Raw genomic sequence first — 25,817 nt, 5'->3', positions numbered from 1 at the left:
GTTGGATTTTCTAGGGGTATTATTGTTAGGATTCTGTTTCTGATATCCCAGAGGTATAGATGGGGCTTGATTTGGAGACTGTCCAGGTGCGTATAAAGCATTATTACTCTTATATGAAAAGTTTGGATGGTTCTTCCAATTTGGGTTATAGGTATTCGAATAGGGGCTTCCTTGAGCATAGTTTACTTGCTCTGCTTGGATTCCAGTCAAGAGTTGACATTCCGCAGGAGTGTGGCCTTGGATTCCACAGACCTCGCAATTCTGAGTTATAGCAACCACGGCGGCTGGAGGTGATACATTTAAACTTTCAATTTTCTGGACCAAAGCATCCACTTTTGCGTTAACGTGATCAAGGTTACTTATCTCGTACATGCCAGTTTTCGGTTGAGGTTTTTCCACCGTTGTTCGTTCGGTCCCCCACTGATAGTGGTTTTGGGCCATGCTCTCGATAAGCTGGTAAGCATCAGCATAGGGTTTGTTCATTAGTGCACCACCTGCAGCGGCGTCTATTGTTAACCTTGTATTGTATAAGAGACCATTATAAAATGTGTGAATTACTAACCAGTCTTCCAAACCATGGTGTGGGCAAAGTCTCATCATGTCCTTGTATCTTTCCCATGCTTCGAAAAGAGACTCGTTGTCTTTCTGTTTAAATCCGTTTATCTGGGCTCTTAACATAGCTGTTTTGCTTGGCGGAAAATATCGGGCAAGAAAAACTTTCTTCAACTCGTTCCATGTGGTGACTGAGTTGGAAGGAAGTGATTGAAGCCATCTTCTAGCGCTATCTCTTAATGAGAAAGGAAAAAGACGAAGTCGAATTGCCTCTGAAGTGACACCATTAGCTTTAACAGTATCAGCGTATTGGACAAATACGGATAAATGAAGGTTTGGATCTTCGGTAAGATTTCCAGAGAATTGGTTCTGTTGCACAGCCTGCAACAGCGAAGGTTTGAGTTCGAAGTTGTTTGCTTCGATTGCGGGCGGAGCAATACTTGAATGCGGTTCATCTTGCGATGGAGCGGCGTAATCTCTAAGAGCACGAGCTGGTTCTGCCATCTCGGGTATCGAAGAAAAAATGTTTTTGAAATCAGGAAGGTCTACAGGAGGGAGATTGTTCGCAGCACAATATTCCCGAATTCGTCGTAAGACTCGGAGATATAGTTCGATATCGTTGATTCGTAAATAGAGCGGTTCGCCTTGTGAGCGAGTGCGTGGCATACAAATCAACGAAAGAAAGAAAATAGAAGAAAAAAGAAACCTTAGTCTCTACAGCGTAACGGAAGAGTTACGATATCGATTGAATAAAAAGTCCCCGGCAACGGCGCCAAAAACTTGATCGCTCGACTGGGTGAGTCGAGAATGGGATACAAACTGCAAGTGCACAGTTCTATCGCGTAGTTTTAAAAGATATCGATCCCACAGGGACTTATGAATCGATATACCGTTATCTAAGGTTACTACGTAAATCTAAGGTGAAAATGTTTGATTGTTTGGGGAAAAACTAAGAGCTAAACTAATATCTAGATTAAATATTAATGAAACGGATATCGGTATGTAGTTCGTCAAAACTAGGGAATCAAGTCTTTGTCGGTTTCTTGGTTTTAAAATGAATCGTTTCGGTTAACTTTATTGGTTAAAGGTTTTATCTCAAACTCTCGCTCTGTTGAATAAACCATGATTTTATATTAATGTAGCTGTCACTTATAATTAAGTCAAAAACCATATTTTGAAAACAATAAAGTTGCAGAAACTCTTTTTAAGAAAATACTGACCGTTTTAAACACCCTTATCTCAAACTCTCGCTCTGTTGACTTAGGTTATATAATCAAATCCAAATGCTTAACTCTCGTCCTCACATTCAATCTTTAAAAATACTTTTTGGAAAAGGTCAGAATTTAATTAACTCTAAAACTTGCTCTCGCCCTGATCTAGAATTAATGCCTAACTTACACTGTCCAGTTAAAACCTCAAACTCTCGCTCTATTGATTTTAACTTCTTTATGTCTTTTACTTTTGTAAAAAATCTTGTTATTAAACCTGTAAGTTGAGACCGTAAAAAGATTGATTTTGATTTTAAGTTTAGATAGACCGACTCAGTCTTGATCCCTTATTCTGCTTACTTTACATACCGATATCTAGGCGAATTAGCCAGACATGCTAAATAAATAAGAATTTATATCATGCATAAACAGACTCATTCCAGGCAGATAATATAGATAAATAATAAAACAAAATATTAAATAATGATTAAAGAACCTGAATGCGTAATACAATAGTCTTGAACACTCCACCACAAGCCGGTAGGATTTGTTCTTGGATTCTTCAATTAAACAGTAAATTAAATCAAGGAAATAAAACTGGAATATAACGTAAGGTTAAATCCGGTATAAAGTTGCACAATAGTTTCCGGTGTAGAAACTATTATGCGAAAAATATCTAAAAGCTAAAACGGGAAAGGTAAATTTGCAAGGGAAAAAGAATGTAAAGCTTGCAAAAGAAATAAATAAAATAAACAATGCTGGAAAAGAAAAATAAGCAAAAGCTAAAACAGAAGGTTTGAAAAGCTTCGGCAGAGTAGACGGCAAAAGAGGGGAGAGGAAGCGGAACCCTTTTAGGTTTCTAATGTAGCTATTTATAGTAGTGCTTCTAACTGCTTTTTGTTTCCCACGAGTCTTCAGCATGGCTAAATACACGGCGTGGGCATAGGACACGAACTCTCTCAACGTCTCTTCAATTCTTCTGAGGGCGTGACTTGCGCCAAAAAGCTAGTGGAATGGTGTGACGCTCGTCACACCATGTGTGACGCTCGTCACAGGGGTGCTTTTAGTGTGACGCTCGTCACAACCCTTGTGACGCCCGTCACAGGCACAACGTGCGCTTTCTTTGGGCTGGGCTTGGTCTTTGATATTTGTTTCCTTTTTACTCCTTTCTACACCTCCTTTTCTTCCCTTTTTCACTTTTGCTTCAAAATGGATACCTGACATAAATAGCAAGGAAATACTGCATAATATCTGATAAAATGAGATAAACTAAAGTGAATGATAATATAATCTAATTGAATTAAGTCTTAAAATGTGATATAATTTCGTGTTATCACCTTCCAAATTTGATTTTGATGTTGAACATTCATCCTCTTGAATTTGAAGTTGGCCTTAACTATGACTGGAATTACCTTTATGAATGAATCTTGAATATCAATTCTTTGGACAAAATAAACAATCAAACAAATAACCATGCAAGATTTCATGGTTTACATATAATCAAACCTAAAGTTTCCCTCTGCTTGACCAAAATCACACTTGACAATTGATTCTGAAGATCAATAGTATGATGAAATCCCCAGTAATTAAGGACCACATTCCATGAATTATGGTTCTACAATTAATCCCAAGATCAAGATGAAAACCACATGATCCATAAGTGTCAAAGATCAAAAGCTAGGGTTCCACCAGCATTAATCCATAAGGAATGAACAAACATCACTATTGTGCCAAAATAGTCAAGACATAACATAAGCTTAATCCACCATCTTTGTATCATAAATAACCAGTTCCTTTGAATCAATGATGCTTATTTGAAAATGCAGTTGTAAACTAATGTGTTATGATGGATGATTAGGGCATATGGATATATAGATGAAATAAGCATAAAGCTAAACAAAATTGAAAAAAGGAGGGAAAATTTTGGATATGACATAAAAAAAATGCAAAATCGCACGATTTCCCACTTTTCACCACCATCATCGCTCAAGGCTCAATATGTTCCAGTTTGGAACTTCACTCTGTTTCGACTCAGAATTGGTTTCAAATTCGAAGTTCTGGTCGTATGATTTTGGTTCAAAATTTTGTCTAGATTCAGAATTGTGTTTTGCTTATGATCAACTCAAAAATGGTTGTGCATTCAACTCAGTTTGGAGTTGTTTCACGGTTCTGGTTCGAAGTTGTTTCAACCACAACTTTGATTTGGTTATGAGTTCAGATTTTCGAGTCGAAATTTTGCGTTGCAATTTCTTCTCCTCCTCCTCTGTTTCAATTTCTTCTATAGATTTGTTGCAAGGTTGTTATTTATCTTTATTACGGAATTGAGCTTCATTTTCCATTGTGAATTGGTTAATGTTTTTGACATTTTGCAACTGCACACCAAATGTTCGGTAAAACGCTTAAACCAAGTTTTTTCCATTTTTGACTTGTTTTGGTTCCTTTTAGGGATTCTTTTCACTCACGGTTTTGCATCTTGGCGATTCCTCTAATGGTTATGACTTTTCAATCGGGTTTTGATTTGGTATTGGCAAGAGTTATACTAGCGATTCTTGGTGTTGTTTCTTGCGGTTTATGGTGAATTTGATGAAGGTTGAAGTTAGTGATGAAGGAGGTCAAGTTTTGGTATTGATAAGATGTTGAATTTCCCATGGTTTGTGTTCATGGCAAGGTTTGGATTCTCACGATAATCGTCCACTCAAGATTAAAATCAAGGAAAATACATAAACAAGCATACAAAGATAACTCAAACAAGCAAGCATAGAAGCCATAAGCAAGCAAGAATTCATTGAATGATAAGTAAAGTTTGAGGCTTACCGATCGGAGACTCTCCGATGGTTCTTCAAGGGCGACGCAAATTCAATACGGTAAGCAATTCTTTGCGTTCACTTGTTAATTCTTCTTATTCAATTCCTCTTTATCTCTTCCTCACCCCCTTTGTTTTCTTGTTGTTGTTGATTCTTTTGCCACTTTTCAATGCTTGAATCATGAAAAAAATGATGTGAAGTGTGGTAAAGGTTTATGCTCAATTTGATTGAAGCTTCAATGAGAAGCTTCAACAATCATGGATTTAAGCTCTAATGAGAGAAAGTTGGATAATGGAGAGTGAAAACTTGAGAGAAAGTGAAAAATGAGTGGAATCAAAAAGTGAAGAAGAACCCCCCTTTGATGGGTGAATGATGAATGATTATATAAAGCTAGGTGAGGGATGCGTAGAGGTTGAGAATGAGTTAGAAGTTAGTTGGGGTTGTTTTGGGCACTTTGGGCAATTGCCCAAATTGGTTAGAAGTTAGTTAGTGGAAGTTTAAGGTAGTTAGGATGGTTAAAGCATGGATATATGTGACTTTACATGTATGTATATATGCTGAATTTTTAATGAATGTGAGGAAAATTGAATAAATTTACATGGCAACACTTGAATACATGCTTGGGTATTTACATGGCATGAATGAATGACTTATAGATGCATTTGAATTGATGTTCATGGTGAAATGATGTATTATACGAATGCTGTATTTTTTTAATACACATGATTTATGGGGTTTTACTTGTCGTATAGAAATGGGATGGGAATGATGCATAGTATGTGATTTATATTTATGTCATATGCATAACATGCTTAATTTTTATTACTTAACATTGAATTTGACTGGCTTTTGCATGATTTTGTATATGATATGAATGTATCTGCATGTGCTGAATTTTAGAAGTAAATGGTATGAATTTAATATGACTTTTCATGAGTATTTATAAATTTCCATGATGTTGAATTTTGTTCATTAATATGCATTTGAATGTATTATGTAAGTGTTGAATCTTAGAACTAAATGTAATTTCTAACTTGTTTTCTATCGTTTTCTTTGCAACATGTTACATGGTAATGGAGCATGAACAAGCATGGTCAAGAATGGAGTATGAATGAAAACTATTGAAGAGTTTGGAATTATTTTTGTTCTTTTGTGTATGGAAACTATGTAATATGCTTGTAATAACATAAAGTGATGTAAAGTGAAGTCATGTAAATGTAAAGAGACTTTTAGTGACTTTTGAACCTTATATATGGATTGAAAGACCATGAATAAAAAGGGAAGTATGACTCAAAGTGTATGTGTGGAAATGAATTACAATGAATGCTTAGGGAATTTACCCATGAAGTGAAAAGTGACTTAATGAATCAGTTAGAAATTGAAAATGTATCAAAAACGAAAATGTCAATTAGGTTGAATGCTTACAATACAGGTTATGCAAAAAATGAAAAATACATGCTTGATGGTTTAATTTAAACATTATGATTCCATCATACCCTTACCCTAAAATTTTCCTTATATATTTTTATCATTTTATCTGACCCGTGCCTCATTTCACCTGCATGCTCATAATCATTACATGTTTAAGCAAACATCATTGTTTCTAAGGGTCTTGATATTTATGGTACAAAGCTGGTGGATCAAACTAATGCTAGTCTTGATTATTTTGGCACAACAAGGATGTTTGGTGCATTCCTTGTGAATTAACCTTTGTGGAACGCTAATGCTCATACTTGGGCCTTCGATTGCAACATAGGACCGTAGATCTTGGAGGTTTGGTGATCATTTTTTCTTCATATAAAGCCTACTTAGTGATTATTATTGACTTTTGTTTGATTCTTGATTTGATTTTTAGTCAAGAGTAAGGATCAAGAAGTCATTCAAGGCCATTTTAAATTCAAGCTCAAATATTCAAACCAGGGAGAAAAGTTACTTTACATACAAGACATTTCACCTAAGGCCATTTTTCATTATCAAAACATCCATTTTACATTGCAAATCCAAATTACAAAACCAATTACACAAGATTTCATTTTTTACCTACAGATGACTTTGGTCAACTGTTGATTTTTTTGTTAAACAGTTGATAAATGTTAACTACCTAGTCCTATTCCTAAACCCTAATCTTACCCTTTCCTTTAATTGCAAGCCATTAAAATTTTCTTCATATGCCATAAATCTCCTCATGCCATGCCTTAAGTCCATGCCAAGCCTAGTCTCTTCTCATCATATGCGTGACAACCCTGCAAAAATAATACACATAGCCAGCATATCATTTACATATATACACACTCATTGCATTCATATCCCACTAACATTTAAACAATCTACACATATACATGCACAATCAAGTAAGTCATGCTCCAAACTCAACAAACCCAAGCATATCATGACAAGTCTACATTGATTCAAACACCAAACTAATGGCTAATTCCTATGCAATAAAAGCATTACACTATTCATCTTGCATCAATAGTTCAATTTTAAGCAGTCAATTCCATGCCAATTCTAACATAGACTACTAATTTGCATAGCATTCAACATTTTAACTAACTTTCACTTAGCTCATTCATTCACATTTCCTCACCATTTACACTAACCAATCTACTAACTATAACTAGTTTTCAAACCAATTAGCAGCATACATCATAACATAACTAGCATCACATTTTAGCACAACATTAACAACATAACCTATCTCAATTCAAATTCCACATCTAACAAGCATAAAAATTCCAATTTGAATTCCAATTAACTAACATCAACCTCATGTAACTAGCATTCTAAAAATTCAGATATTGTTCAAGATACTTCAAATTCAAATCTAACAGATTCACTTTGAACTGATATAACTAATTACACTAACTGATGCAATCCAATTTGCTTTGTAACAGTTTATAACTAATTTACTTCTAACAACTCAAACCTTCTAACTGTACTAACTAATCTAATATGACTAACCTAACAAAATGCTAACATTTCTTCTAACAGTTCAATAAAATTTCAATTCCACTAAAAGTTCTAACTTCAACACATTCTTATTCTAACATCAACGTTCCTACTAACAACTCATAACTAACAATGCCATTTGAACTTGTTCATTGGTTAACACAACAATCATAGTTCACACAATCCACAAATAACAATTCAAACATCGTTAAAATTAATATTTTCCAATTAACAACCCATTAATTCATTGACACAGTTATAATGCCACATTACCAACTAATTTCTAATTGATTGATTCATATCAACTCAGTTACTAACATGATTCAACACCAATTCATTTCCAATTAACATTAACTATAAGTGGTTCAAATCACTTCATAACTAACTTAATTGTTGGTCCATAACATTAACTTTAATTCACTCTAACAATAACTAACTTAACTCACTAACATCCCTAGAATAACAACGTTAACATCATTTTCAGTTTCAATTTCGTTCTAACTCCACTAACCCATTCAACTAACATCTAACAGATGCTAATATAGTTACAACCTAAACCAATTTCTTCATAAATTCAATTAACAACTAACTTTTCCCTAACTCTGTTAACCTTATTGCCCAAGCTTTTCCCGAGTTTGTTACATTCAAACTCTATAAATTCATTATCACTATTCAAACATCACCAATCACACTGTATATAATCACATTCATCTTCACTCACAATCACCCTTCCTGAAATCACTCTCAATCCATTCCAAATTCTCTGAGATTTCTCTCCCTCTCTGCAAATTCAACATGCCTCTAAATCCTCTCTACTCTCATGCAACACAGAGCAACAACCATAGCACAACCTACAGACTACACTCTGAAGAATAATAATAAGAAGAAGTTGTGGCAAGATAAAGAGTGTAAGAATTCGCAGCACATACCTGACCAAATCTCTGGTTTTCTCTTCTCAACCATCTTCTTCAATCTGCAGCAATCACCAGGGTGAGCCTCGACCCTGAAGGTTGGTGATTTTCCGTTTCATTCTTCTTTTTGCCTCAAACAAGTTACCATAATGTAGAATTAGATAAGTGGAATCACAGGCCTAACATTTTAGGCTTTGATTCCTCCTCCGTGGCATTTAATTTTAACTTGAAATGTTGGGTTCATAGAAATTTCTGTTCAATTTGGAGTTTTGGCTAGGAATTGAGAAAAGTTAGGTTGAGCTTGTGAAAGAGAGAGCAAAAACAAGTCGGATGATGTAGGTTTAACTGTGTTTGGACCTCCTCCTCCGTCGGAGATGATTTTCGGTGCGGCGACGTTGTGGCTCAGGTGAGTTATACGATGACCTAGCTCATGGACGTGATCGGAGTGAAGACTGAAATGAAATGCATTCTGAAACCTTCCACCTCTCTTGGATTTGTGGCTTGGGCCTAAGGCCATTGCATGCCCATCACATTTGTTATCCACACCCCACATACAGCCTCACACCATCTCTTTTGAGTTGATGTATTGACAAAGGGCTACTGGGCTTTCTGAACTGAGCCCAGCAGTCTTCTTTTGCTGCATATACACCCCAGTCCAATGCACACACACCTGATGTGTGCCACTTTCCTTTAGTTTTAACTTTTTTTTCATCATTTGGTTTTTTTTATGCATTTTTTTTATCCATTTTAGTACATTTTAGTTAATACACATTTTAAGGCTTATTTTTTTTTAACACATTTTCATTTTTTTAGAGGAGGAAAATTACTTTAAAAAATAAAAATAAAAATAATGCATGTTAGTTAATTAGGATCTAATTAGGTGTGACTCTTAGATTTAATTTCCAATTAGACAATTAAAATTAATAAACATGTTAACATTAGGTTTTCATTAGCACTTGATTAGTTAATTTTAATTTTAGCTCATTATTTAGAAATTGATATGCATGTTACTACTTTAATTTCTTTATGATTTTAGTCCTTAATAAAAATCCATGTGCTTGTATTTCCTGACCATATCCCTGATTGATTGGGTTGATCAAATCCCTCTTTAATCAACTAATCACTTGATTTATCTGATTCCCCTATCCAATCAAGTGATCATAATCCTCTTGGTCACTTGATAGGATTAGTTTTTACATTGACACTGCATTGGATCTCAAGTCAAGCAAACACAAGCTCAAGACATCATGCAAACCTTCGGGACTCTAGACTTCAAGACTGGATCATTGCTTCATCATTGAAGTACAAAAAAAAGATTCATCTTTTAACACTTGCCATCTATCATGAGAATTGCGCGTTACGAGCCTTAAGTAGTAGAGAATGGATGAGATGGAGTATTCCTATCCTCATTTTGGATACCTTTGGATACGGGACGCCTGACCTAGTTGTTCAAAGTATTCATCTTTACACATAGATTTTAGTGTAATTCAAGTCAAATAATTGCCAAGTCTTCTCCCCCACATACCACACTTCACAATCAAGATTTTGAAGACTCGGGACATCAAAGTTGGATCACTACTTCACCCTTCAAGCACAACAAAAGATTCTTCTTCAACACTTATTAGTTATGATATGAACTGTATGCCATGAGACTTAAGTAGTGGATAATGAATCAGAGGAAGTATTCCTATCCTTATTTTGAATATCTTTGGATACGGGACACCTGACTCAGTTGTTCAAAGTATTCACCTCCATTCATAGAGTTTAGTGCAATTCAAATTAAATAGCTTTCAAGTCTTTTTCCCTATAAATCACACTGCAACAATCTTCATCAATAACACTTGTCTCTTTGGACCAAACACAACATTCTCTTTGACATCCATACATTCTTTGGGTTAATCAACTCATGGTTAAACACCCATCTCTGAACCAAACACCTTCATGTATTGACCTGTAAGCCATGTGCTTAGGTAAAACCCTTTTTTCTCTTTTGTCACACCATCTATTGGTTAAATCCATACTCTTTTTCTCTTTGGCCACACCATCTACTGGTTAACGCCATATTCTTTTTTTTCTCTTTAGCCACACCATCTATTGGTTAACGCTACACTCTTTTTATCTTTGGCCACACCATTTATTAGTTAATGCCACACTTTTTCCTCTTTAGCTACACCATCTATTGCTTAACGCCACACTCTTTTTTCTCTTTGGCCATACCATCTATTGGTTAACGCCACACTCTTTGGTTCAGATACACCTACCTTATGGGTTCAAACAACACAACATTTGGTTCAAATACACAACAATTTCCTCATTTTACCACTTTTCTGCTTACATTTCACAACATTTTCAATTTAAGAAATTTCTTTTGCATTCAAATCAAGCAACTCTTTCTTTTTCTTTTATCACATAATTTTTTCTAAAACAATTTTATTTCTTTTTTGTGAAAATAACTGTTATAATCTATTCCTTAGCAGTCAGACTAAAAGCTTATAGCACCCGAACAAGACTTAGAATTAGCTAACATCTACACATGTCTAGGATACGATTATAACTGTTCCCTAAAATCAACCAACAAATATGCTTTTTCTACCCGAACTGTAGAGCTCTGATTTTGTCATTGCACTATGAGAATACATAGGCACGAGGGTTCGAATCCTTGGCAAGCACACTAATTAAAACTTATTTTTCCTCTTTTACAAATAACCTTTATATTGTAACACCCATCCATGCAAAGAACGATCAAAATGGTTCCCGTTAAGTATAACAAATGTGATGGGTGTTAATACCACCCCCTTGTATAACCAAATTCCTTACCCTTTTTCTCCCCCCTTGGGTTTTGTCGATATTCTCCATTTCCTTCGAGAATAAATAAAGTTCGGTGGAGAGTTTGTTGTATCTTAGAGTGTGCGATGCGCTCAGGTATTTTTCTCGGCACGATAATTGGCGACTCTGCTGGGGAGTGTATAAGCAAGTCAAGCCTAATTTTGTTTGTTTCCTTATTTTTTGGGGTGTTTATCTTTACTATTTTACTTGATTTATCATTATTTCATGTATTATATCTTTACTATTTTACTTTCTTTATCATTATTTCATTATATTGCATTCTTTATTGCTTTATATATTCACCATACTCTAGATATCTACTATGTTCTTTGTTGTTGGGATGTGATGATGTTACATGAGAAAAAAGCTCTATACCTGAGCTTGAGTATAAACACATGATATAATCGTGGATAGTCGTGTTGACATGTATTTCACGTGTTAGGTTGACACGACACCCACACCCATACTAGATTCACTTGGAAGTACCTTTGTCCTGCAAGAATTTTCTACGGAAAGGTATTTTCGTTTGGATCTATGACTATGGGAGGCCTTTTAGGGATGACCTTTGAAGACTAGAACTACTTGTGAGGGGATATTAGGTTTTTATAGGAAAGTAAGACCCTACATACCTCGATCATCATGTATACATCGAACCTTTGAACCTACTTCGAGAACTATATGCAGATTATCCAGAATGTGACGAACCTCTGAATCTATGATGTCGTATATCATTACATTACATCATATCAAAATTAACTTTTGCATGTGCATTTTCAAGGAACCCAAGAGCTTAGCCTTTATTGATTATTCAAGAAGAAAATGAGTACTGGCAAAAGAAGCATGCACAATTACAAGTTTGTGGAATCATAGTTGAAGGCTTTGAGAGGATTGGGGACCCGTCAGATTCTTGACAACAAGGATGATTTCAATAAGAGCTATGGTAATATCCTAGGAGTTCTCAACACTGCAGTCAACATCATGGCCATCCACACGCTCGTGCAATTCTATGATCCTCTGATAAGATGTTTCACTTTCCAAGACTACCAGTTGGCTCCAACTCTGGAGGAGTATTCTTATATCATGCGGTTGTGATTAAGGATAAAGTTCCCTTCATCAACACAAGTGAGCTTCCCAAATTTCACCATATAGATGAAGCACTCCACTTGGATAAGAAGGAGGTGGATGTTAACCTCAAACTCAAGGGCGGTATTCATGGTTTTACCCTGAAGTTTCTGATGGACAAAGCCACTACTTTTGTTGATGCTGGAAGTTATAATTCCTTCAATGTTATTCTTGCTCTGCTTATATATATGATAATTTTTTTTCCTAACATTGAAGACTTTGTGTACTTGGCTTCTATTCGTATCTTCATGACTGGGAATCTTGTTCCTACTCTGTTGGTTGATACTTATTATTCTATCCACTTGAGGAATCATAAGAAGAAAGGAACTATTGTGTGATGTGCTCATCTACTATACAAATGGTGTATGTCTCATTTACCCCCAAAAAAGGTCCTTTTGTTGAGAATAAAGGTAATCTCGAATGGTCCTGGAGGATCATGTCCTTAACTACTGATGATATCTTATGGTACTCTCGAAACTACGATGATATCAAGATCAACCTCAACTATGGTAGTTTCCCTAATGTACCCCTCATAGGTACAAAAGGAGGAATTAACTATAATCCAAGTCTGGAACTACGTCAATTTGGTTACCCAATGCTTGATAAAACAAACACCGGGCAATTAGAAGAGTTTGTCCTACATGAAGGGGTTGATAATTCAGAGTTGCTGAAGAAGATTAATAGAGCTTGAGGACTGTCAAAGAAGGGATGAACTTGGAAATAAGAATTGTATAGAAAAAGAAGCCCACACACAATGGATCAAAGAAAGAGTTAAGGAATTCCTATTTCCATTTCCATTTGAACCTTCTATGATCCTCAAGCCTATGAGACCTTATGTTGTTCCTATCTCTGAAGTTGACAAACTCAAGGAGACTATCAAGCTGTTGGAAAAAAAGAATGTCGATCTATGATCCGAACTTGGTAAACTCATGCAAGATAAGGAATACTTGAAGATTAACCTCAATCAAAAGATAGAGTCCATGCTCAAAGTTGTTGAAGTTGCTCAGGTTGAACAAAATAATCGAAGGAAGATTGTTTATGCTCTTAAGGATACATATGTTGGACTTTGTGCTAAGAAGAAACAGCTTGCCGAGACTCAGTATCAAGCTAGCAAGATGGTTATTGTTTGGAACCAGACTCTGACATCTCGTGAAGAGATGGTGGAGAGCTACAAAGCCCAAGTCGAAGAACTTCAAAACCAACTGAAGGGTTGCAAGAAGGAGTTGAATAAAGAACAAAATTGTGCTGAAAAGCTGTAAGCTTCTCTCTCTCAATGCCAATATGATATTGATAAGAGTTTTAAAGAAATCAGAGGGTTGAAAAGCCAAGCGCATCAGAGTCAAGAAGTTGCTAACTAGCTTAACCAAGAGTTATCCCATTGGGAACGACACAGTCGTCATCTTGAAGTCCTCCTCGATTAGAAGGAAGTGTTTCTACAAGGCCTCCTGCATGGGCCTAACCATACCTTATTGTACAACCTCCTCAAGGATGAACAATAGTGGAGGGAAAGGCATGCACGCTTGACCAAATTTGTTGATCATGCTATGGAAGATCTCTCGGGTTTGTTAAAGGAAGCTTATGCTGATGTGTTTACACGCATCATTCCTTGGGTTGTTTTTCACTTTGTATCTGTCTGTAGGATGGTGTTTGAGAGATTTAAGGTTGATCTTCTTGTATGAAGATAAAATGAATGAAACCTACATATGCATTATGAATGCTTCCTAAATGCACGTAGATGAATAAAGCCGTAAGCTAGGTTAAAAATAAAAAAAGTAGGAAAATTTTTGGGGTATGACACATTCACTATGTCCCTAGAAACCAAAGCTTTTGTCTAATACAATTTATAAAGCTTTTTCCCTCTAGCCACAACCAAGTTATCTTTTTTGAATTTCCACTTTCCATAACCAAAGTGATTGTCATAACTACAATCATCAAACATATGCATAAAGATCAAATTAAAATGGACATCTGGAGCATGTCTGACACCTCTAAATAACAATTACATTTCCATGTTGGTTTGAAAGCAAACATCAGCAACACCAATTACCTTAGATACACTACCATTATCAATTTTCAACACTCCAAAGTAACCAAAAGTATTAGATATGAATAAATTTTTCCTTGGTGTAACATGCAATGTAGCACCACTATCAACTATTCACATGCTCTTGTCTGATATGAGATTAGCAAACTCATGATTACGTAGAATAACAAGATCATTATTAGTAGCAGTAATAACACAGTTATTATCATGATCTTCATGATCTCTTTGTTTAGACTTAACTTTATTTGTTATCCTTTTTCCACTAATAACAATACTTTTGTATGTGTCTTATTTTGTGACAATAATGACACTCCAAATTCTTGTATCGCGGCTTGGACTTGCTTATGTTATTCTCTCTACCACCATTCAGTTCCTTTTTTTGACCTCTCCCTTTATTCTCAGTGACAAGTACCTCAAATTGAGATGAAGAATCTTGTGCATTCCTTCTCGTCTCCTCATTAGGAATACCACCCTCAAGTGTTTCCAAAGAAACACCACATATACGAGCAAAACTTCTGATAGAAACCCATTACATCTCCCAAGACTCTAGTAAAAATGACAATATAAATAGTCCCAAAAGTCCGTCATCAAATTTGATACCCATTCCTAACATCTGATCAAGGAGCCCTTGAAATTCACTTAAGTGATCTGAAATAAAAGTCATCTCCTTATACTTCAAACTTATGAAATTATTCAACAAGAACAATTGCTATTTTTTAATTTTGAGGCATACGTTCTAGCTTCTCCCACAAAGTATTTGCATGTGCCTCAATAGCAATATGATTATAAAAATCATCTTTTACATATTCCCGAATAAAACCACATACTTGTAGATGTTCAAACTCACAATCTTTATCAGACACAAAATTCGGATTTGTGGAACTAAAAATTGATAAAATGCAATTGCATCACAAATATCAAGTTTTTCATCTTGCCCTTCCACAGATGGTAATTAAAATCATTCAATAATACCATCTCCATATTTGTATTTGGTCCATTATTAAAATAAGTAAAATAGTCATTAACCAAGATCTATGATGCTACTCTCATGAGAAATTAACATACAATAATAAACCAATACGCATCAAAAATAAAATTCCTCAAACTTGTAAAAACATATGAGGATCAACAACAACTATATGACAGTAAGTCAGACAAATAACGTCACAAGAAAACACTAATATTTTAACGTGGGAAATCTTCAACGTGAGAGCAAAAGACCAATGGTCATCAAGACCAAAGAAATGGCCTCATTGTAAACAAATAAGGGTATAAGGGAGTCACTAAAGTGATTCACAAACTAGTGCTAACAATAACAAAATTACAAAACAAACTAGCTTACAAATAAGAAACAAAAAAGTGAAAATATCCAAATCTGTAGCTTTAGTGCGAAAATAATATCTCTTAGCTCAAACTTCATTTTACATATTCGAATTATCAAAACTTAGACACAGGTGTTGCGAATCTGCCCTCCAAAAATGACCTCGATCCAACAATTAACGACTTTGCAATTGCTGATTTACTACGACTGGTTGCAGAAAAACGGAAATTGATTTCTCTAATTTTTTTTCTTCTTTTGAAGCTAATTTTTCTACCCCTCTCTCTCAATCCTCAATTGACTCTCTCCATTTAAAATAAGTGAAACACAAGTGGGCTAACATATTTGGGTCTTTCTCCACATAGAAAGGGAGCCCGGATCCAACAAGTTTCACTTTCATTCCTTCAATAGGATCCACCATGTCGACAAAGTGCAAAAGTGAATAATCATTAGCACGCCTTTTCCTCATCATCTGAAAGGAATCACAAGGGGATGAGTCTTGCGTTTGGGTGATGTAAAAGATGTCACTTTCATCTTGCTCTCAAGATTTCTAGGAACACTCTTCTCATACACCTTAGCAGAACTAACAATTTAGGTTAGCTTTTCTCTATTCATCTTAGGAGTAATCCTATCTACAAAATAACAACCTCAACCAATTCATATTAGAGCCTGAAACATCGTTAAAATAACTCATATACACTTGTTAAAGTACTTATGAAAATCAAATTCATAACTCATAATCTCTCTAGAACTCATGAAACACATAGACATCAAATACTCAACATAACAATAATTAAAATTTTACCCTTTAAAAATGAATAAGTGTGATGTCGTAAGTTCGAATCTGTCTCAATAAATGAATGCCTTTGGAGCTTCAATCTTAATTTATTTGTACCATTTTTTCACAATAATAAAAAACTATAACTTAGAAAAATTTAAGACGTATTTAACACATTATAAAAATGAATAATATAAATCTTACACGCAATAATTGCACCAAACATTATTCATCGGATTTATACGATAAATAATATTTTTATTTTTTTAATAAATAAAAAAATATTTATAAAAAGAATATTTTTATAACACAAATATAAAGTTTATCATTAATCAAATTCATTATTGCATTAAATACAAAAATATAGATTATTAACCACATATTTTACTTATCATTCATTAATCAAATCTACTACTTTATTAATCCATAAATACATAATATTAAACAAATTTTAATATTAAAATATAAAATACATAATTTGGTTAAAAGAGAATTACTATATTTTATATTTTAATGTTAGAATTTGGTTAATATTATGTATTATTGATTAATAAAATAGTAAGTTTGATTAATAAATTATAATTATAATATGCATCTATATTTTATGGTTAATATAATAATAAAATTGATTAATGATAAAATTTATATTTATATTATAAAAATAAAAATATTTTTTATAAATATTTTTTTATAAATATTTTTTTATAAATATTTTTTTATAAATATTTTTTTATTTATTAAAATAATAAAAATACTGTTCACCTATTCAGTGTAGGTATTGAATGTAAGGTTTGTTCATCACTTATCACAGTTGATGTGACAGATGAAGAAAATATTAAAAATATATAATTAAAAGAAAAACCTTATCTAAATCATATATAGTACACACGGATATCATTTTTGAAGTGCACGTCACAATTCTCACAACTTAATGGATTTTAATACTTGCGGACGGTGGATAAGGATTCCATGTATGCAAATAACGCGATGGGAAAATTATAAAAAAGGCTGATTACGTTTTTTATTTGGAATAGTTTTCATAATAGAAATAAAATAGTAAACGTGTATTATATATAGATATTAGTATATTACCACTCTCTTCTAATTTATTTCTTAAAATAACTAAAAAAATATTTAATTACTAACGAGAAAATAGGTCGAAGATCACAATTCATCAAATGATTAAAAAAAATGCATTGACTCAATTTCAATCGGTGTAGTGCGAATATTTTAAAAATATATTAGTTTAAATGTATTTTTTATCTATCTATTTATATATTTTTGACCTTTTAATCTCCTCTTTAAAAAATTTTAATTTTTAATTTTTCAATTTTATTTCTTTTGAGATTATTTTGATATCCTTTCAATCTTGCATATTAAGATAAATTATTTATTTATAATGAGATATTATTGTTGACTGAGATGCAAATTTAAAAAAGATATTAATTAATATTTTAATAATATTATAAATAATAATATTTAAAAAATAAAAAAATAAATTAAAACTTAATTAATTATTTTATTTTTTATAATAAATTTAATTCTAATATTTTTTACAAAATAAATTGATTTAATTAATTAAATATTTGTATAAATATATTTTGAAATTATTTAAGACAAAATGAAAAGTAAATATATTCTGCTGAAGATTCAAATCTCGTTATCATTTCAGGCCATATGTAGTCACTTTTAGGAATGACAATTGGATCCATTAAGACAAAATTCATCCGATCCATCCATAAAAAAATTCATTCAATTCATCTATTAAATAAAAATTAAGTTAATGGATTGGATTAAATGCATCCATTTATAAGCATGGATTATCCAATCCATCCAACACATTTTAATAATTCAATGGATTTTTTATCTAATTTTAAAAAAATGATTTTTTTTAATATTAAAAAATTATTTTTTTGAAAAATACAAAATTAATTTATTTTTTGAAAAAAAAACTGATTTTTTTTTAAAATACAAAAAACTGATTTTCTCCAAAAAATTTAAAATTATTTTTTTGGAAAATAACAAAATTCGATTTTACTTTCGAAAAAGTTATTTTTTTACGAATATAAAAAAAAATTCAAAAAAAAAGTTACTTTTTAAATTAATATTTTTCAAAAATACAAAAATATATTTCTTTTCTCGAAAAAAAAATTTCCATTTTTTTTTAGAAAAAAAACCGAACTTTTTTCATTAAAATACAAAAAAAATATTTTTTTTCTGAAAAATATAATTTTTTCAAAAAAAGTAAGTGATTTTTTTCAAAAGTAAAAAAATTGAATTTTTCAAAAATACAAAAATTAGTATATTTAAAAAAATTATTTTTAAAAAGAAAAATGGATGGATGAATATCCATCCGTTAAAAATATGATAATGGATGGATTGAATGGATTTTATTCTTAATAGATGGATTGAATTGGATATTTTTAAGAAACTTTTAGTGGATTGTTAATGGACTAATAAATTGTTTTGATCCATCCATTAACGATCAAATCCATATTCATCCAATCCATCCATTTTGGCACCCCTAACTTTAATGAGTTTGTTTAAACTATATAAACTTTAAATCTTTCATTGTGAAAAACTACGTGGGACTTTAACCCAAGTTAAAATCAATACATTATGCATTGCAATGTTATCTTACCCATACCCATGCTTGCATTATCAACAGAAAAGTAAAGGGATACTTAACATTCTTCATAACAACTATATGATATGCCCACCATGCTGCAACTCAAATGAAATAATTTCTAGGGCACCAATACATTACAAGCATGACAGTACAACATGAAGATGAGTTACAACCACCATTGTCAGACAATGGTCATGAATTATATAGTGATGAAAGTCAAGATTTATATTTTTGATACCCCCTCTTTCGCAACACATGTACGTCCCTCATCTGAAGAAAATAATTTCGATGATGATGTGCATGCTATTCATCATGATCATCAAGAGGGGATATGGGAAAACTAGTAAGTAAATGTTTTATATCACTTAGTAATATATATTTACTCATATATCTTTTTATATTCTTTTAAATAAATATTTAATGTTTTTGTTATTGATGATCACAATTGGTTTCGAATGTGGTTCAAATTATAGGTGTTTAACGACCGATGACAAATCACAAAATAGAACTTTTGGATGATCTACAAGACTTTGCATTTCGGTTATTGCTTTTATTGGTTAATAATTTATTTTAGTTTTAATTTGTTGTAAAATTATAAGGTGTACATGTGCCATTTTGACTTTGCAAATGGTGTAATCAATGAATGTTTTTGGTACAATGTGTCTGTTTCAGAAATGGGCAAAAGGCAAAATGTTTCTGTTTCAAAAACGGCCCAAATATGGTTTTGTAATACACATTCAAACCAAAATATAGAAAAATAAAAAAATTATAACAATTTTTTCCCTTGGTTATTATTACAAATTGAGGTAATAATTGTTCTTTGTTACCTCAGTTTCTCAAATAATCGAGAGAAAATGTGGGGCACGCCATCCAATTCCGAAAATAATAAAACTGCAGAAGCTAGAGATCGAACCCATGTGAAGAACACTTTACCCCTTGATTATTACAAAACTGAGGGGTAATGTGGTAATTTTTCATGACGTCTTTCATTACCTCGCATCTATAACCGAGGTTAAATCTCCTTCGCGACTGAGGTTAAATGTATTTTTTGTTGTAGTGATCAATTAGATGTAAAGTCAACATTTCTCAATGGACCTTTCCAAGAAGAAATCTATGGCAGTCAACCACCAAGATTCAAAATCAAAGGGCAAGAGAAAAAGGTGTACAAATTGAGGAAGGTTCTATATGATTTTAAGCAAGCCCCAAGGGCTTGGAATAAAAAAATAGATAGCTTCCTAATCAAAGCAAGATTCTAAAAATGTGTCTAAGAACATGAAGTGTATGTCAACATTGAAAGCATGCTCAATCAAGTCATTATATGCTTGTATGTGGATGACTTGCTGATTACAAATGCAGATAAAATAGATATAAAAAGGGTCAAGTCGAATTTGATGCAGGAATTTGAAATGTCCTACCTATAAATTTTTTCATATTTCTTACAAATGAATTTTAAAGACACAAATGAAGGAGTGTTTCAACACCAGACGAAGTATGCCCAAGATATTTTGAAGAGGTTCAAGATGAGCAACTATAATGCAGTTGTCACACCATTGAAGACTATAGCAAAATTGAGAAAGGATAGAAATGATGAGTTTGTAAGTGCAACATTGTATAAGCAAATCATTTAATCCTTGAAACATATTTGCAACACCAAGCCATATATTTGTCAGAGTGTCGAGTTATTGAGCAGATTTATGGAGTAACCCCAAGAGTGTCATTTGGCAGCAGTCAATAGAGTGTTGAGGTACATACAATATACTATTGATCATGGTGTGATGATGCTAAGACAGAAGAATACAAACACATATCCAGAGGTACATGACTACACTGATTCAAATTTCAATGGAGATCAAGATGAGAAGAAAAGTACTTTAGGCTACATATTTATGATTGGAGGTGCCATAATCTCTTGGATCTCAAGAAAACAAAACATTGTGGTTTTGTCATCTTGTGAACCTGAATATGTAGATGCATCATATGCAACATGTCAAGCAACATGGATATAGATGTTGCTTGAAGAGATCAAGATCACGAGACCTAAGAAAATGAAGTTGTTCAGTGACAACAAGTCAGCTTTTGACTTGGAAAATCATCCAGTATGTCATGGTCGAAACAAACACATAGAAAGAATGTATCATTTTCTTAAGGATCAAGTAAATAAAGGAAAGTTTGAACTTGAGCATTGCAAGTTGGAACGATAACTAGTTGATATACTCACTAAGTCTCTGAAGAAAATCAGGTTTGATGAGTTGAAGAGAAGCATTGAGATAAGAAATTTTAAAAACATGAATTAGGAAGTGTGTTAGAAGATATAATACAATGTTTTAGGAAAGTTGTATTCGACATAATTGTGTTAGTCAAATACAACATATGTGTCAAAGTATAAATGATATTTTGACATAGTCGAATACTGCAGTTAGTGAATCATGTATGGTATGTTTTGTTGCCTATGTATTATAAAACAAAAATAACAATTTCACTTTAATAAAATTCCTTCATCACATATAAGTTTCTGTCGGCTCTCTCTCTCTTCTTCATTCTTTTTGAAACACTAATTATTCCATCAAAAATCTTATAAAATAAAATAAAAAGAATTAAAATAATATTTAAAATTTATTAATTATTAAATAGATTATCCACAATTGTAAATCTTTTACTCAAAATTATCCACAATTGTTGGATAAAATAAGAAGACTGTGTGTTTGTTTTTATTATATGAATCTATGACTTGTTGTAACAAAACTGATATTATACAAATGGCAGTGGGGACATGGTTTCATCAAAGAAGACAAAAATAAAGAAATTGGATTGGAGATGATGGAAGTTGAACAGTTTGACAAGCAAACAACAAGAGTCAGTAATGGGAAGCGATGATTCACAATGTGAACGGAATGGGCACTGATACATACCTCACTATTCAACTCTTTTATTTTTATTTTTATTTTTATTCTAAACCTAACAGCGATCCAGAGATGCTGCTAGAAGAACCACAAGTCCAATTTTCAATCTAACTCAAGAATATGAATCTATTTCAATTCTGTGTTCCCTCTTTTACATCGCTCATGTCTATCTCATTCTTATTCACTTCATTTTTTTCTACTTTTTTTCCACTATATATACCATTCCCTCCAACACCATTCCATTCTCAACAACTCAACTCGGTACACTTCTCTCCCTCTCTCACTCTCTCTCTCTATCCATCTTTGTTTCTTTCTTTTTCAGTTGTTATTATTGTTACCATCTCAAACTCTTGAACCGTTGATGCAGATCACTACTACTGCATTGAAATTTCGAACTCTGTGTAATCTTACTCTCAACATATGGGTAACTCAACCAGTGTACGTATTATATTCAACAAATGCTCTCACCTCTCATTCTTTTTTCTTTCAAATTTTTCTCTTATTTTTCTCTTCTTCCAGGAAACTGATCAACCCAATCAACTTACTGATCTCGGTATCATTTTCACTCCTTTATGTCAAAATATATCATTCCTATAGTATCATTTTGTAAACTATTAAGTATAGATACTATCTTCTACTACCATCAATCTTAACTGTTGTAGGTTTAGGTTATATCATACTTCAATTAATCTATATTATTCAGATCATCTTCTCATTAATACTTTTTTTTGAAGTCATCAATCCTTCTTCAAACCCAACGCCAGGTGCAGTTTTGCGAGATGGAAAGGAAATACTTTTTCAGGTAAATTTTATGTCTCTACTCTTGTTTTTTTAACCTAATCATGTGTTATAGTAATAATCAGAATACTGCTGCTGGTGCTGTTACTGCTGACCTATCTATTTCGTTTTTCTTGAAGAATTTTGATGTCTCTTTTGATTCTATTTGCATTTGCATACAGTAAATTTGACATTACAAAAAAATTGCTCTATAGGCATTTAACTGGGAGTCTCACAAATACAATTGGTGGGAAACTTTAGAAACCAAAATTGCGGACATAGCGAAAGCTGGGATCACTTCAGCATGGTTGCCACCACCAACTCATTCCTTCGCAGCTGAAGGTTAACATCTTTTGAAGGATTACGCATAAAATTATAGGGTCTTAAATTTGACGATTTATCTTTTTCTTCAATTCCCAGGAAGACTTTGTGATAGATTCCTGTCTTTTCTCTGTTTTGCAGGTTATGCTCCTCAGGACCTTTACTCTCTTAATAGTAAATATGGTTCTGAGCATCAATTAAAAGCCTTACTTCACAAGATGAAGCAACACAAAGTCAGAGCAATGGCTGATATAGTTATCAATCACCGCGTTGGCACCACCCGAGGACGCGGAGGGATCTACAATCGCTTTGATGGAATTTCATTACCGTGGGATGAACGTGCTGTGACATCATCTACTGGTGGACTGGTAATATCTATATTACATCCCAAATACCAATATATTTTTATTGATTCTAAATTTCTAATCTGCATCCTGCGTTCCTCCTGTTGTATATCTTTGTGTTGTTTATTTCAGGGTAAACAAAACTCCGGGGCCATTTTCCACGGGTTTCCCAATATCGATCATTCTCAAGATTTTGTAAGAAAGGATATCATAGGATGGCTTCAGTTTCTTCGCCACAAAGTAGGCTTTCAAGATTTTCGTTTTGATTTTGCAAAAGGGTAAGATGTGTAATGCCTTTTGAATACCGAGGGTTTTCCTTTGGCTTTATACTTTATGTATTCATGAGTTATAAGTTTTATACCTTTCAGTTCTGTCATTATAGGTTTTCACCAAAGTATGTGAAAGAATATATTGAAGGAGCAAAGCCAGTGTTCTCTGTTGGGGAGTATTGGGATACTTGCAACTACGTGGGTTCTAGTTTGGACTATAACCAAGGTATAGTGCTTAAATATATATTCTCAGTCATCAAATATATCAATACTTTAGTCCTTTGTATTTTACACTTTCAATATTTAGCCTATAGCTCACTTAATTTTCTCTCTGTGCAGATAGCCATAGGCAACGAATAGTTAATTGGATTGATGGCACTGGACAGCTCTCAACTGCGTTTGACTTCACAACAAAGGGAATTCTCCAGGTACCAAACATTTTGTGCTCATTATCTTAAATGGACCATGATTCCCTACCGCTCAATTCAATTGCTTAATATCAAGTTTATCGAATTTGTGCTACACAACTACATTTTTCACCACAAACTCCTTTTCTCATGCTGTCATTATTTGTAGGAAGCTGTAAAAAGAGAATATTGGCGACTTTGTGATGCTCAAGGGAAGCCACCTGGTGTGATTGGGTGGTGGCCTTCAAGATCAGCGACATTTATAGATAATCATGATACTGGCTCAACTCAGGTGCCTCAGATTTATATGCATCTTTCTTATTTCTTAGTGGCAACTGGGAAAGACTGGTCTGTTATAATAGATTTATGTAAAATAAATTTTGATTTTGTTTTTTGTGTGAATTGAAATAGAGGAGAGATAAGTTTAAAGGCTATTGATTAATAAGGTGCCTGTTATTATACCGCCTTCCGAATTTCAGCAAGAGTTTTGACACCAATACAAATATGTCATTTCCTTCTACCTCATTTTCCTAATAACACATTGCTTTTTAGTTTTTAGGACTAAATTTTAAATTCATGCTCTTGTTTCACTCTCTGTGCAGGCTCATTGGCCCTTCCCTTCTGATCATGTTATGGAGGTACATTTTTTTGGGGTCGTTAGGGGCTTTTTAAATAATAATGCTTTCGAGTCTAGAGTGAAGTATTACATACTTACATATGATACCAAGAATCTGCATATAACTTTTGGTTACTGCAGGGCTATGCTTACATATTGACTCATCCTGGGATACCTACAATTTTCTATGACCACTTTTATGACTGGAACCACTCAGTTCATGAGCAGATTGTGAAGTTGGTACGTGACAGACTAGTATCACACTAATGCATTTTAGTTTGACAAAAATAATCTAATACACCAACTTACATTTAACTGCAGATTGACGCTCGCAAGCGTCAAGGTATTCATAGCAGATCGCCTGTTAGGATTCTGGAAGCCAAGCACAATGTTTACGCTGCAATCATCGGGGAGAAGCTCTGCATGAAGATCGGAGATGGCTCATGGAGCCCATCTGGGAAGGAATGGACACTATCAACCAGTGGCCATAACTATGCTGTATGGCACAAGTAGTGTTCCTGTAGCTTGACCCTTCCTCTCCACTGGCACTGGGTGTGTACTTAAATGGGAGGGAGTTATGTGCTTCTTATATGCTTTTATTTCTAATACATGATTGAACTGCAGTTCTTCTTCTTTTACCCTCTTCCACAGCAGGCTTTGTGGAAGCCGGTGTAATAGTAATTTATCACTACATTCTTGACCAGTGCGATGCACAGGTTTGATGTACTGTTTTATATACAAAAAAATACTATCAGCTATTAATAATAAAGAATTAAATTACCATGAAATTGTGATTAGGTTGAACTACAGTTTTATTCTCTCTATTTTTATTCATTTACAAAATTGATTCAATTATTTTAAAATCACATAGTTTTGGTTCCTACTTCATTTTTTTGGACTAAAATAATTGTGATTGTAATATGATATGGTTTAAACGACGTGATTGTTGGAGTATAACACTGAATTTTCATTTTTGCACAAGAATTAAGAAGATGAAGAAGAATTGCATAGAGAAAGAGAGAATGAAAAAGCGTAGCTAACT

The 25,817-nt window shown here is 33.3% G+C and overlaps 1 protein-coding gene, 1 long non-coding RNA gene and 1 pseudogene across 2 annotated transcripts; 2 read left to right on the top strand and 1 right to left on the bottom strand.

Annotated features, from left to right (window-relative positions):
• Positions 1-571: 571 nt before the first annotated feature.
• LOC127098843 (uncharacterized) lies at positions 572-671 on the top strand (annotated as a pseudogene).
• A 5,769-nt stretch (positions 672-6,440) lies between these two features.
• LOC127097103 (uncharacterized) lies at positions 6,441-8,955 on the bottom strand. Its single transcript, XR_007792918.1, has 2 exons — positions 8,443-8,955; positions 6,441-6,807 (listed from the first exon to the last, which is right to left on the bottom strand). It is a non-coding gene; the product is annotated as an uncharacterized LOC127097103 (long non-coding RNA).
• Positions 8,956-21,898: 12,943 nt separating this feature from the next.
• On the top strand, positions 21,899-25,563 carry LOC127091099 (probable alpha-amylase 2). Its single transcript, XM_051029643.1, has 13 exons — positions 21,899-22,302; positions 22,409-22,479; positions 22,561-22,594; positions 22,776-22,843; positions 23,034-23,160; positions 23,281-23,507; positions 23,616-23,761; positions 23,866-23,978; positions 24,092-24,180; positions 24,329-24,451; positions 24,762-24,797; positions 24,917-25,015; positions 25,097-25,563. Exons 2-13 carry the CDS (start codon positions 22,462-22,464, stop codon positions 25,286-25,288), a joined length of 1,272 nt encoding a protein of 423 aa, XP_050885600.1. The 5' UTR covers positions 21,899-22,302; positions 22,409-22,461; the 3' UTR covers positions 25,289-25,563.
• Positions 25,564-25,817: the final 254 nt, after the last annotated feature.

Source organism: Lathyrus oleraceus, chromosome 6 (assembly GCF_024323335.1).
Source record: "Lathyrus oleraceus cultivar Zhongwan6 chromosome 6, CAAS_Psat_ZW6_1.0, whole genome shotgun sequence".
Taxonomy (NCBI): domain Eukaryota; kingdom Viridiplantae; phylum Streptophyta; class Magnoliopsida; order Fabales; family Fabaceae; genus Lathyrus; species Lathyrus oleraceus.
Note: the sequence above shows the minus strand (reverse complement) of the source record. Positions and strands in the feature narration are given on the sequence as shown.

Bases quoted from the DNA above. Each gene is read 5' to 3' on its own strand.
- LOC127091099 (XM_051029643.1), top strand. The intron at 24,181-24,328 runs GTACCAAACATT...CATTATTTGTAG, and splicing joins CAACAAAGGGAATTCTCCAG to GAAGCTGTAAAAAGAGAATA. The intron at 25,016-25,096 runs GTACGTGACAGA...ATTTAACTGCAG, and splicing joins ATGAGCAGATTGTGAAGTTG to ATTGACGCTCGCAAGCGTCA.